This window comes from Nannospalax galili, unplaced genomic scaffold (assembly GCF_000622305.1).
Source record: "Nannospalax galili isolate Female #2095 unplaced genomic scaffold, S.galili_v1.0 scaffold809, whole genome shotgun sequence".
NCBI lineage: Eukaryota > Metazoa > Chordata > Mammalia > Rodentia > Spalacidae > Nannospalax > Nannospalax galili.
The window spans coordinates 308,530-322,405 of record NW_008360015.1 but is presented as its reverse complement, the minus strand read 5'-3'; the positions used below and the strand labels follow the sequence as shown (position 1 = coordinate 322,405).

The following is a 13,876-nucleotide window of genomic DNA, read 5'->3' as shown; positions in this document are numbered from 1 at the left end:
TGTGTGTGTGTGTGTGTGTGTGTGTGTGTGTGTGTGTGTGTGTAGATGTATATACATTTTATATGAAGTGGAGACATTTAAATGACCATATGTTAAATGGTTAAAGCTCATTAGGTAGAAGTCACATATCACACTAGGCTTTTCCTTCCCCCTTTTGAGATAGGGTCTCCCTATAATGCCCAGACTTATTTTCAACTGTGGCCTCAAGTGATCATTCTGCCTCAGCCTCTACCCAGCCAGACAGATATACCAGCTACCCTCTCTACTTCTGTTTGGGATTTTTGGAGACAATGCTTTGCTACATAGCTCAAGCTGGCCTGTTATTCACTATGTACCCCAGGCAGGCCTTATAAGAATCCTGTTTCAGATGCGGTGGCACAGGCCTTTAGTCCCAGCACTTGGGAGCCAGAGGCAGAGGGAGGTGAATCTGTGAATTCCAGGTCAGCCTGATCTGCATAGTGGATTCCAGGTCAACCAGAACTACATAGTGAGACCCTGTCTCAAAAAAAAAAAAAAAAAAAAATCCTGCCCCAAGCTCCTGAGCACTGGGACTATAGGAGTGTATGACTAAGTAAGGTGGTTTCATTTTTTAAAACCAAAACTTTATTTAGGGGCTTGTGTGGCATTAGTGAGGCCCCACTTTAGCCCCCATGTGGATGCTGAGAACTGAACCTGGGTCCTATACAAGAAAAACCAGTGCTTTTGATCACTGAACCATCCTTCTAGCTCCTACTTACCTTTTTTTTTTTTTGTCTTTTTGAGGCAGGGTCTCCCTGTAGCTGAAGCTGGCCTGGATTCTCTATGGAGACCAGGCTGGCCTTGAACTCACAGAGATCCACCTGCCTCTGCCTCCTGAGTGCTGGGATTAAAGGTGTGCGCCACCATGCCAGGCTTCTGCTTATCTTTTAAGCCTTAATTTGCTTCATTATTTTGTCACAAATTTCATTTATAATCAAGAAAAAGGTTACATAGAACAGTCCAGTCAATGTATTCAAGCAAAGGAAGAGTTTTCAAATTCTAAAAATGTGGTTTGGTCAAACATCAACCTGATAGATGCCATGGTAACAGGGAGGTGTTAGTGGAGGCCCACAGAGGATAACAAATGCACAGCTGGGGGTTCATGGTGGTTGGCAGCAGGGGAGGCTGTGTGGAGGGCACAGGGTATATGAGAATTCTCTACCTCCTAATCAATTCTGGGTTTTTGTTTGTTTTTTGTTTGTTTGTTTGTTTGTTTTTTTGTCTTTTTGAGACAGGGTCTCCTGTAGCCCCAGCTGGCCTGAACTCAATATGTAGACCAGGCTGGCTTTGAACTCACAGAGATCTGCCTGACTCTGCCTCCAAGTGCTGGTATTAAAGGCTTGCCACCACCATACCCAGACATAAATAATTTTTTTTTTAATCTTAAGAATTATTCAGCCAGGTCTGTAGTCCCAGCTACTATAGAGACTGAGGCAGGAGAATCTCAAATTGTAGGTCTCCCTGAACTACCTAGCAAGTTCAAGGTCTGTCCCCCAGAGCTATTTAAAAAAAAAAAAAAAAAAAAAAATCAAACTCACACCTTTAATTTCAGCATTCAGCACTGGGAGGCAGAAATGGGTGGATCTCTATGAGTTCAAGGCCAGCATGGTCTAGATTGTGAGTTCCAGGCCAGCTGGGGCTAAAGGGAGACCCTGTCTCAAAAAAGACCAAAAAATAAAAATACAAACAACAAAAAACAAAATCTAGCTGAAAAGAAGAAAGAAAATTAAGCTATAGTCAGATAACTTAAGAAGGGCTACATAAAGTAGGTTTTTTTAGATTTATTTTTTATTTTTACATTATGTGTATTGTGTGGGTATGTGCCTGTGAGTGCTGATACCTGAACAGAGGCATTGAATCCTCCCTGAAGCTGGAATTACAGGTTGTGAGCCACCAGATGTGGGTGGTAGGTGCCAAACTTGGGTCCCCTGCAAGAGCACTATGAAATCTTAGCCACTGAATTGTCTCACCAACCTTGTTTTGTTTTATTTAGACAGGGTCTTGTTATGTCATCCAGGCTGCCTCAACCTCCTGAATGTTTGGATCACAGACATGTATTCCCACATTCAATTTACATATAGTCTTCCTGTATGTTTGGATTACAGACATGTATTCCCACATTCAACTTACATACAGTCAGTCCTTCGACTTTCGTATTTACTTTTTTGGGGGTACAATGTCTCACGTAGATTAGACTGGACTAGCTTTCTGTGTAGCCCAAGAGGACCTTGAATTTATAATCCTCCTGCCTCTACTTCTCTAGTGATGAGATTACAGGCAGGTTCCATCATTCCAGATTTATGTGGTCCTGCAGATAGAACCCAAGGCTTCTGGCATGCTAGGGGAACCATCAGCCACATTCCAGGCCTGTTGTGTTTCAAAATGACAGATTATGTAAATAAAAGGGGAGTGGCTGCATGACTTGACCCTGCAGGAGGGTGAAGCCTTACCTTAACAGTCCCCTGGGTGGAGAGAAGGCATAGGCATGGACTTGGGGGTAGGCCCTTCGGAGCATGATGGCTAACAGGGCTGAAACTCCGGCCCCCAGGCTGTGCCCCACCAGGACTAGCCGGTACTCCTAGGGTACAAACAGCAGAGGGAGTTAAAGCTCAGAAGAGATGGAGCAGGACAGGCACAGAAAGCAGAAGATAATCTCACCGGAGCGACACTGAAGGCTTGGCTCAGTATCCCATCGTTGGTCAGTCTGCGATAAATGTATCTGGCAGCCTGAGCAATTCCCTGAAGAAAGATGGGGTGTGAAGTCAGTGTGGCTCAGAAGGCACGTTCTCCAGCCTTACTGGGCACTGATGTGTCCTTGGCCTATATGGATCCACAGGCTAGGTACTCTGTTACTGATCTGAGTGGAGCACCCATCATGGCAGCAAACATCTGTAGTTTCTGAGGCCACACTCCAGGTTGTGGATATCACAGTTAACTTCAGCCCAGTCCATAGAGCTGTTTATAAATGACTGAATGAATTAAGGACTGAAGATTCAACCCAGAGCCTTTAATTACACTAGGCAAGCAATCTGCCAATGAATTACATCCCCAGGTTTTTTGTTTTATTTTCTGTGTATGAGTGTTATGCCTGCATGTATGTTAGTGTACCCATGTTGTGCAATGCTCATGAAGAACAGACAGAGGGGGTGTCAGATCCCCTGGAACTAGAGTTACAGACAGTTGTTAGCTGCCATGTGGGTACTGGGACTCAAACCTGGGTCTTCTGCAAGAGCAGCCTGGTCTACATAGTGAGTTCCAGGCCAGCTGAGGCTACAGGGAGACCCTGTCTCAAAAAACAAACACATACACACACACACACACACACACACACACACACATATACACACACACACACACACACACACACACACACATATACACACACACACACACACACACACACACACACACACACACACAAAGGAAAGTATGGCACGATTGAAACAGGAGTTATAAAAGATAGAATGGAAAAGGATTTATGTATGTGCATGTGACTGTGCCTGAGTATATGTGTGTGCACCATGTGCCTGCAGGCAATTGTTAGCTGCCATGTGGGTGCTGGAACTAAACCTTGGTCCTCTAGAAAAGCAACAAGTGCTCTTAACCACTGAGCCATCTCTAAAGTTCACTTTTTTTTTTTTTTAAAGATACGGGTTCATGTAGCCCAAGCTAGCCTCAAACTCACTATGTAGCTGAGGATGATCTTGAACTCCTGATCCTCCTGCCTCCATCTCCCTAGTGCTAGGATTACAGGTGTGCACTACCACACCCATTTATCTCATGTTGAGGATAGAGCCTTCAGTTTCACAGCTTCATGCATGTTAAGCACTCTATTAACTGAGCGATATTCCCAGCCCCACTGTTGTAATTTTTGATGGTCATAAACAGTTGATAACACCATTGCTTAAAATACCATACAATTAGCCTGGTATGGTGGTGCACGCCTTTAGTCTTAGCACTCTGGAGGCAGAGGCGGGTGGATCTCTGTGAGTTCAAGGCCAGCCTGGTCTACATAGCAAGTTCTAGGCCAGCTGGGGCTACAGGGAGACCCTGTCTCAAAAAGACAGAAAAAAACCCCAAAACACACACACTATTAATGGGCATGATTATGAAATGAGGAAAGCGCCCTCCTTTTTTTATTTATTTTTGAGTGTGTCATGTATGTGAGTAGGGAACACACTTGCCATAGCACATATGGAGGTCAGAGGTCAACTTTGGGTGTTGGCACTCACCTTCTACCTTATTTGCAACAAAGTTTCTTGTTGTTTGTCTCTGCATAGGCCAGGCTAGCTGACCAATCATCTTTCAGGGATTCACCTAGCTTCATCCCCCCATCTATCCATCATCTTTTTTTGTTTTTGTTTTTGAGAGGGAATCACTATATATCTCACAATGGCCTGCACCTTGCAATGTAGCCAAACTGATCTCAAACTCTTTGGTCCTCCTACCTTAGCTTCCGCAGTGCTGGTATTACTATGCGTATTTTGCCAACATTTAAAAACCATTTCACAGGGATGGAGAGATGGCTCAGTACTGAAGAGCACTTACTGCTCTTCCAGAGGACCTGGATTTGGGTCCTAGCACTCACAGCAGGCAACAGACTAACTAGATTTCCAATTCCAGGGGATCCGACACCCTCCAGCCTCTGAGGGCACCTGTATGCATGTGGTACACATAAAACCGACACAGGCACACACACATACACATAAATAACAAAACTTAAAAAAAAGTTACACCTCACACCATGTTCTGAGGGGGTTTTTCCTCCTCTGGTAGGGAACTCTGCCCCATGCCCACAGCACAGGAAGACTGAAACCAGAACTTGGCTCCGGCCACATCCATAGCAAACTTGAGGGATGTGAACAGTGTCCAGGCTGTCTGCTCACGAGGCTAACTCTGAACTAAAAGCTTTTTTTTCCTAAGACAATGTACTTTAAGAGGGACGCTGGAGCTGGCTGTGGTGGAGCACACCTTTAACACCAGCACTTTGGAGGTAGGGGAAGGAGGATCAGAAAATTCAAGATTATCCTTAGCTATAAAATGAGTTGGAGGGACTGGAGAGATGGCTCAGCAGTTAAAAGTACTGATTGCTCTTGCAGTTTGAATCCCAGCACCCACATGACAGCTAACAAACATCTGTAACTCCAATTCCAGGGGATCTGATGCCCTCTTCTGACCTCAGGCACTGCATGACTTGGATGCACTTACATACACATGTAGGCCATACACACATACAACGTGCAGACAATATACACATAAAATAAAAGTAATAAAAAAATTTTTTTTGAAGCAGGGTCTCCCTGTAGCCCCAGCTGTCCTGGAACTCACTGTGTAGACCAGGCTGGCCTTGAACTTACAGAGATCTGCCTGCCTCTGCCTCCCAAGTGCTGGGACTACAGGCGTACAACCACCACGCCCAACAATAAAATATTTTTTTTTTAAATTAAAGTGAGTTGGAGGCCAGCCTATCAGCCTGGGCTACAAGAGATTCTGTCTCAAAAAAAAAGCAAAAAGATAAAGGGCTGGAGAGATAGCTCAGTGGTTAAGAGCACTGACTGCTCTTGTTGAGGCAACTTATAACTCCAGTTCTAGGGGATCCAGTGCCTCCTTCTGACCTTCACAGGCACTTTATAACATGGATGCACTTATATATATGCAGGCAATACACTCATACACATAAACTTAAAATAATAAAGTTTTCTTTTTGTTTTTTTTTTTTAATCTTTCTGAGACAGGGTCTCCCTGTAGCCCCAGCTGGCCTGGAACTTACTATGTAGACCAGGCTGGCCTGGAACTCACAGAGATCTGCTTGCCTCTGCCTCCAGAGTGCTGGGACTAAAAGCATGTGCCACCATGCCCAGCACATATACAAACATACATATACAAATGATTAAAAGTAAAATATTAGGAGCTAGAGAGATGACTCAGCAGTTAAGAGCACTGGCTGTTTTTCTTGAGGACCAAGGTTCAATTCCCAGTACCCACATGGCAGCTAACCTTCTGAACTCCAGTTCCAGGGCCTCTCTGATGCCCTCTTCTGGCCTCAAGGGGCACTGCACACATGTGATACATTTACATACATGCAGGTAAAACGCTCATACACATAAGAATAATAAAATATTTTTTAAAATAAAGCATAAAAAACACTACAGCCTGCCTCCAGTGATCAGTCTGATACTCCACTCTCCATGGCTTCAGTCAAGTTCTCAAAACAAACACCCATGCATTCCACCTCTCAGGACTAGGGTGAGAATCAACAGAATGTGACCCTGGTGCATGGCCGCTGCTTGTCACTCATTTGCATCAGTAGGAAACTGTACCTTGTGGGCTACACAGTCCTGTAGCTCAATGTCCAGCTCGAGGCTCTCACTCTCTGCAGACAGATCGGTCAGGACATCCTGCAAAAGTAAAGATAGAGCAGTGTCAGCCTAAGGTGCAGGGTGAGCGAAAGTCATGGACTGGGGTTGAGGGCCTCTTGCTCCCAGGACACTCTGAGGGATGGCAGGTAGTGCAGTCTCCTAGTCAGACTGCTGAGGATCTGTGAGACCTGGCCTCAGCAGAAAAACACAGGTGATGCTAGAAGCAGAATGAGGACCTGGCAGGGACAAGGACCAAGTGGGCTGTTGTGGTACATGCTTGTAATTCCAGCACTTGGGAGGCAGGAGGAAGGCTGAGAGCTCAAGGTCAACCTGGGCTACATAGTAAGGGCCTATCTAAAAACAAAAAAATATAGGATGGACTAGGATGAGAGTCTAGATGGGAACTGAGACAACAGGAAACCTTTGCCTGGGTGCAGGAAAGGACTGGACAGAACAAGGGCTATAACATGGAGCAAAGATCACCAGAGAGCCTGGGACTGTGATGTCTAAGGTGACTGATGGGAATGAGGGATGAATGGTACTAGGGCTTGAACTCAGGGCCTTGCATATGATAGACAAGTGCTCTACCACTGGGCCACACCTCCAACTCCTCACTGGGGGCTTCTAGGCAGGTGCTCTACCACTGAGCCACACCCCCAGCCCCTCATGGGGGATTTTAGGTAGGTACTTGTCTACTGCACTATATCCCTAGCCATCTTCTTTTATATTTTATTTTGATACAGAGTCTGTTGCTCAAGCTTAAGAGTTTTCTGCTTCAGCCTCCTGAGTATTTCAGATTATAGCCATATGCTGCCATGCTCAGCAGTGGCCCTGTCTCCTCAAGGGCATCTGGGGATGCTGATGGAATGAGGGTCATTGAAGAGCAGGCATGGGATGAGTGGGGATACCAGGCCCTTGAGAATGCAGGTATGGGGTCCTGGAATGGGTGTTGTCCCCATAACCAGTAAGAAGTGGAAGCAGCAGAGAGTGGAGGATCCTGGCTTGAGCCTCATCACATCCTGTGGGTCAGCAAAGCAAAACTAGGAAGCGAGAGTGGAGGGTGGTTGACACCAGAAAGAGGGAAGAGCTGAACCAGGAGTGGTCAGGGATGTTGACACAGGAGGGGATGAGGTAGACAGTGGGATCACTGCATCCAGAGAAAACCCAGCCATGGTGGAACTGAACAGAGGGAGGGCTTGGCGTGAACCCAAAAAAGGAACTTAGTTATGTGACTGAATTATCCTTGTGCGTTTGATATGTGCATGTGAGTATATGTGAGTGCAGGTGCCTGTGTGCATGGCCCAACTGTGGGGGTCAGAGGACATCATCAGATGTTGGTCCACACCTTCCACCTTGATTGAGACAGGGTCTCTTTTTCATGATGTATATGCCAGGCTGGCTGGCCCATGAGATTCCAGGGATTTTCCTATCTCCATCTCCCATCTTGCTGCAGGAGAACTGGGATCACAAACATGTGCTACTATGCCTGGCTTTTATGTGAGTTCTAGGGATAGAACTCAGATGCTTACCCTTGTACAAAAAGCACTTTACTCACTGAGCCATCTCTTCAACCACTTATTTTTATGTGCATGAGTGTTTTGTCTGTGTGCATGTGTGTTGTGTGTGTGCAATGCCCATGGAGGCGAGAAAGAGGCAACGGATCCCCTAGAACTGGAGTTACAGGTGGTTATGAGTTGCCATGTGGGTGCTGGGAATGCAACTTGGGTCCTCTGCAAGAGCAGCCAGCCAGTGCTCTTAATCACTGAGCCATCTCTTCACCCCCACCCCCTTTTTAGACAGCATCTTATTATATGGCCCAGGCTGGCTTCAAACTTGCAATCCTCCTGCCTCAGCCTCCCAAGTAGTGGGATTACAGGTGTGCACCACCATTCCTGGCTCAGTGTTTCCTGACACAGATAGAACTTACTGTTCCACCTGGCTCTGGGTGCAGGAAACTGTAGGGGGAGGCTACCTGGGGTTGGGCAGCTCAGCTGGGCACATCCAAAGAGTCAGCAGGAGGTGAGCCAAGCAGATATCCCTCCCTCATAAGACCTCTGAGGCCAACAGCTGGCAGTTAAGAGGGAACTGTAGCCCTGCCACTTCCCTTCCCACCCCCCAGTTTTGCTAAGGCAAATTTCACAATCCATGCTGGCTTCCTAGATCTGGCCTGGGTGCTTTCCTCTGTTGCCTCACAATAGCTTTCTATGTCACTTTCTGCTCCAGATGTGGCTCCATAACCTGCACTTTCTGTTTCCACCTGGTTCCCAGGTCTCAGTCTGCCAGGAGTGTCAGGATTACCTGCAGAGACATAGTCCCTCTCACGGCAACCACGATAGCCTCTTTTCTGTGATCCAGGGCCACTAAGAAGGGCAGCTCATATACCTGAAAGGCAAGAGATCAGCACAAGGCCTGACTCATGGAAACACATAGTTGACAATTCAGTCAGACCATCCCAGTATCCATAAGCACACAACAGTGGGGCACTACAAAGAAACCTGGGTTCCTGTGACCAGGCAAGGAGGGAGCTCACCAAGCAGCCTCTCTCCATCCTCCTGCCTCAGCAACCCTAGTGCTGAGATTAATAGGCACACACTACCACACTTGGCAATTTCAGAAATTTGTTATTTTTTCCTAATTACATCTATCTATCTATCTATCTATCTATCTATCTATCTATCTATCTATCTATCTACCTACCTACCTACCTACCTATTAGAGGGTGGCGTGGGTGCCACCGAGAGTGTGAGGAGGTCAGAGAAAAACTTGGAGGAGTCAATTCTCTCCTTCCACCATGTTGGTCCTGAGGATTGAACTCAGGCCAGCAGGCTTGGAAGCAAGTGCCTTTACCCACTGAGCCATCTTACCAGCCCAACCTCAAGAGCTTTAAATGTGAGTGTCATCCTCCCTCCCCAAGGAGAGTCTATAGACAGTAATCTGCAAACTGTTGTACTCTACCAGCAGCTCTTCAGTTTTGGTGTAAAGACGCTGGAGAGCTACTGAGTTACTGAGCAATGCTGGGCACAGACCACTGAAGCTGGCAGCCAGTAAGGGTGGATATGTGTGACTTGTCTGAAGAATAATTCAGGTTGGCCTCAAGATGCAGGCTTGTAATCTCAGCTACTTAAGCTGCTGAGACTGCCAAATGGTGGTGCATGCCTTTAATCCCAGTACTTGGGAGGGAAAGCAGGTGGGTCTCTGTGAGTTCAAGGCTACAGAAATGGCTCAGTGGTGAAGAGCTTAGGTCATTTCTGCAGAGGTCCCTAGTTTGGTTACCAGCACCCATGTGGGACAAGTCACAACCACTTGTAACTTCAGCTCCAGGAGATCTGACTCCCCCTTCTGGCTTCCATACCCCACCCCACCCCCACACATGAGCATATACACACATACATAAACAAAAATAAAAATCTTTTTTAAAAAGGGTTGAGGGGTGTAACTCTGGTAGAGTGCTTGTCTAGCATGTGCAAAGCCCTAGATTAAATCCCTAGCAACACACATACATACACATACATACACACACACACACACACACACACACACACACACACACACACACACCCTCCCATTAGAATCTCAAAGGACTTCAAGCCAAGCCTGGGAAGCACCTGTCTGAGAACATACCTTGTCATGAAAGCTTATATGAATGAAGTCCCTGTACTGTAGCCCTGTGGTCTTCAGGATGGAGGCAAAGTGGCAGTTGTGCTGATCGCCTTCTATTGAGTCATAGTCTGTCGTTCTGTTTCTGCAACTTAAAGGATGGCAAAGAGGTGACTGAAGTAGCCAGAGCCCCTTACCAGCAAACAGTGACCCTCAATGACATGTTGATCCAGCAGATGGGAGGGCTAGGGCTGGCCACTTCCAGGATATTCTAACAAAGAATAACTTGTCTTGAGTAGCCGGGGATGGAAACCAGTGTCTTGCACATGCTAAGCAAGCACTTTTCCATTGAGATATATCCCCAGCCCTTGATTTTTATTCCTATATTCATTGTGTGTGTGTGTGTGTGTGTGTGTGTGTGTGTGTGTATGCATGTACACACACAGGTTTACACACCTGTGTGCATGGAGGTCAGAGGAGGACATTGGGTGCCCTGCTCTCACTCCCAGCTTTATTCCTTTGAGACAGTGTCTCTCTGAACTAGAGCTAGGCTGGCAGCCAGCAACATCAGTGATCCTCCTGTCTCCTCCCACTCTCTCAGTGCTGGGGTTAAAGGCATGCACATGGCCATGACAGGCTTTTTTACTTGGGTGCTAGGGATTCAACTTCAGGTCCTCATGCTTAGGCAGCAAGTGTTCTTACTCATGGAACCATCTCCTCAGCGCCCCTGCCCTGGATGTTTGAAAAAGTATGTCTTGGTGTATAGCCCAGACTGGCCTCAAACCTGCAACACTCCTGCTTCAGCCTCCCAAGTGCTGAGATTACAGGCATGTACCAGCATACTCAACTGGAATAGCTTTTAAAAGATAATCATTTGGGGGGATGGAGAGATGGCTCAGTGGTTAAGAGAACTGGCTGCTTTTGCAGAGAACCTGGGTTTGGTTCCCAGCACCCACATGGCAGCTAACAACTGTCTGTGACTCCAGGTCCAGGGGAATCTGATGCCTTCTTCTGACCTTTGAGGGCATTGCACACACATGGTGCACTTGCATACATGCAGGCAAAACACTCACGCACATAAAATATAAATAAATAAATAAATAAAAATAAATAAAATTTTAATTAAAAAATGCTGGGCATGGTGGCACATGCCTTTAATACCAGCACTTGGGAGATAGAAGCAGGCAGATCTCTGTGAGTTCAAGGCCAGCCTGGTCGGTTCTAGGCCAGCTGGGTGATGTAGTAGTACCCTGTCTCAGAAAAGAAAAAAAGAAAGAAGGAAAGAAAAAGAAAAATGACACAGAAAAAGGCAAAAGGTATGGAAAATGTGAGTGGGGCTGTAGAGATGGCTCAGTGGGTAAAGGTACCTGCCACCAAGCCTGAAAAATTGAGTTTGATTTCCAAAGACGTATGTGGTAGAAGGAGGGAACTAACTCTCACAAGTTGTCCTTTGACCTCTATGCATGTGTGCACATGCACACGTGCACACACACATACACACACACAAAATAAAAATGCAATTAAAGAGGCAGATGGATCTCGACTCTTGAGAGTTTGAGGCTAGCCTGGTCTACATAGTGAGTTCCAGGTCAGCTGGGGCTATAGGGAGACCCTGTCTCAAAAAGAGTGCATTCTTCTCTTGCAGTGGAATCAGCACTCATGTCAGGTGGCTCAAACTGCCTGGAACTCCAGCTCCAGGGGATCTGCTGCCTTCTGACCTTCAGAGGCACCTGCACTCATGTGTACTTACCCCCACACAGATATACACACATACACATAATTTTAAAAGATAAAAAGGAATCTAAAAAAATTTCTGTAGCTTGGGACTGGAACTTAAAGATACATAGACAGATATAGCTATAGATATATAGATATAATGGTTTTTTTGGTGTGTTTATGGTGTATTGTGCTGGTGATCAACTAAGGTCCTCACGTATACTAGGCAAATGCTCTACCACTGAGCCCCTAAACTCATAATTTTTAAATAAATAATGAGATGTCTACTTCTGTCCACTGGAAATTCCAGGAGGCAGCAGCACCCAAGAGGGATCCACAAGCCTGGCACTTTGATCTTGCCTTCTAATTACCACTCTCTTATCTTGAAAGGCTAAGAGCTCCACAGAAATCACTCCAGGGCAAACACAGGATGAGACTATGACACTTCCCATTAGGAACCTTCCATCAGAGCTTGCAGGAGGACTCAACAAATAAAAGTACTTGTCATACAAGCCTGATATGAGTTCAATCCCTAGAACCCAAGGTGACAGGAGAGAACTGACTCATGAAAGCTGTTCTCTGACCACATGTGTGTCGTGGCAAGAGTGTGCACACACACACACAAACAGTAATAATAATAATCTTCCATAAAAAATGCAGGAAGAGATCAGATGTAGTCTCACAGGCCTGTCATCCCTGCACTTAGGATGTGGAGGCAGGGGGATCATTCTTGGCTATATGAGACCCTGTCTCAAAACCACCAAAACACCGATCCAAACAAAAACCAAAGAAACAATGCAAGAAGTACTCAGAATGTGACAGAGGAATTAAAACGGCACAGGGAACAGCCTGCGGCATGTGAACACCAAATACTAACTACAAAATGAACAGTAACGGCTGTGCAAAGTGGTACACACCTCTAAGCCCAGCATTCGGGAGACAGAGGCAGGCAGATCTCTGTGAATTTGAGGCCAGCCTGGTCTATGTAGAGAGTTCTAAGCCAACTGTGACTACAGGGAGACCCTGTCTCAAAAAAAATTTTTTTTAAATAAATAAAAATAAAGAACAGTAATGCTGCACATGCATACCCACCCAAGATTAAAGATAAACTTAAAAGTGTAATTAAAAGTAGCTTTAGAGGGTCAGAGAAATGGCTCAGTGCTTAAGAGCACATACCGCTTTTTGCAGAGGACTTACATGTACACTCTCACACACAGATACACAAACATACACATAATTAAAAAATAACGTAAACGAGCCAGGTGTGGTGCACTTGCCTTTAGTCCCAGAACTTGGGAGGCAGAGGCAGGTGGATCTCTGTGAGTTCGAGGCCAGCCTGGTCTACATAGTGAGTTCCAGGCCAGCTGAGGCTACAGGGAGACCTTATTTCAAAAAGACCCAAAAAAATAAAATTTAAAAAAGTAAATTGCCAGGCATGGTGGTGCATGTCTTTAATCCCAGCACACAGAAGGCAGAGGTAGGCAGATTTCTGTGAACTATATAGCCAGTCTGATCTACATAGTGCGTTCCAAGCCAGCTGAGGGCACAGGGAGACCTTGTCTTTAAAAAAAAAAAAAAAAACTTGACCAAAAATAAAGTCTTAAAAAAAAAAATCTTTGGTAAAAAAGTTAGTGATAAAGCATAGACTCTAGAGGACACAGGACTTGTGACTCAATGAGTCACTGCTAGTGACTAAATAAAGAACATAGGAATTCTATTCTTGCATGCTTTCGAAATGTTTCAAAATAAAAGTTTCTTTTTGTTTTGTTTTGGAGAGAAGTATAGACACAGAAGGCTCCCTGTGGACCTACCAGTCACCCCCTATCCTGCACAGCCCTGTGAACGGGTTTCTGTAGATGTAGAGGGGCCACCCATAGGCAGCTGCTGCAAATGGCATGTAGTGATGACAGTTTTCCAGTTCCACATCCAAGTCAGTTTCCTGGGAGAAAGAGAAAGAGATAGTAAAAAAAGCTTTCTGTGTGAGCTCAGTATGGAAAGGATGAACACAAATTACGTGTGTGCAGGTGAGTGTGGGTGTACATGTACCACAGCATGCACGTGGAGGTTGGAGGACACCCTGACTTCCACCTTGTTGGAGACAGATCTGCTGTTCACTGAATATAGCTGGTCCTCCGGCCTCTAGGGACTCTTCCTGTCTCCATCTCTCATCTTCCCATAGGGACACT

The 13,876-nt window shown here is 45.8% G+C and overlaps 1 protein-coding gene across 2 annotated transcripts in view; it reads right to left on the bottom strand.

The window, feature by feature from the left end:
• Positions 1-13,876, bottom strand: part of Daglb (diacylglycerol lipase beta) — a 41,031-nt gene that overhangs the window by 6,709 nt on the left and 20,446 nt on the right. Inside the window, exons 6-11 of one of the 2 annotated variants that reach the window (XM_008824002.2) lie at positions 13,502-13,629; positions 9,999-10,125; positions 8,676-8,759; positions 6,339-6,416; positions 2,677-2,757; positions 2,469-2,596 (exon numbers count right to left, since the gene is read on the bottom strand). In XM_008824002.2, coding sequence (XP_008822224.1) covers positions 2,469-2,596; positions 2,677-2,757; positions 6,339-6,416; positions 8,676-8,759; positions 9,999-10,125; positions 13,502-13,629 — 626 coding nt within the window. The remainder of the gene's footprint in view (positions 1-2,468; positions 2,597-2,676; positions 2,758-6,338; positions 6,417-8,675; positions 8,760-9,998; positions 10,126-13,501; positions 13,630-13,876) is intronic. The other variant, XM_008824003.2, reaches the window with a different exon arrangement.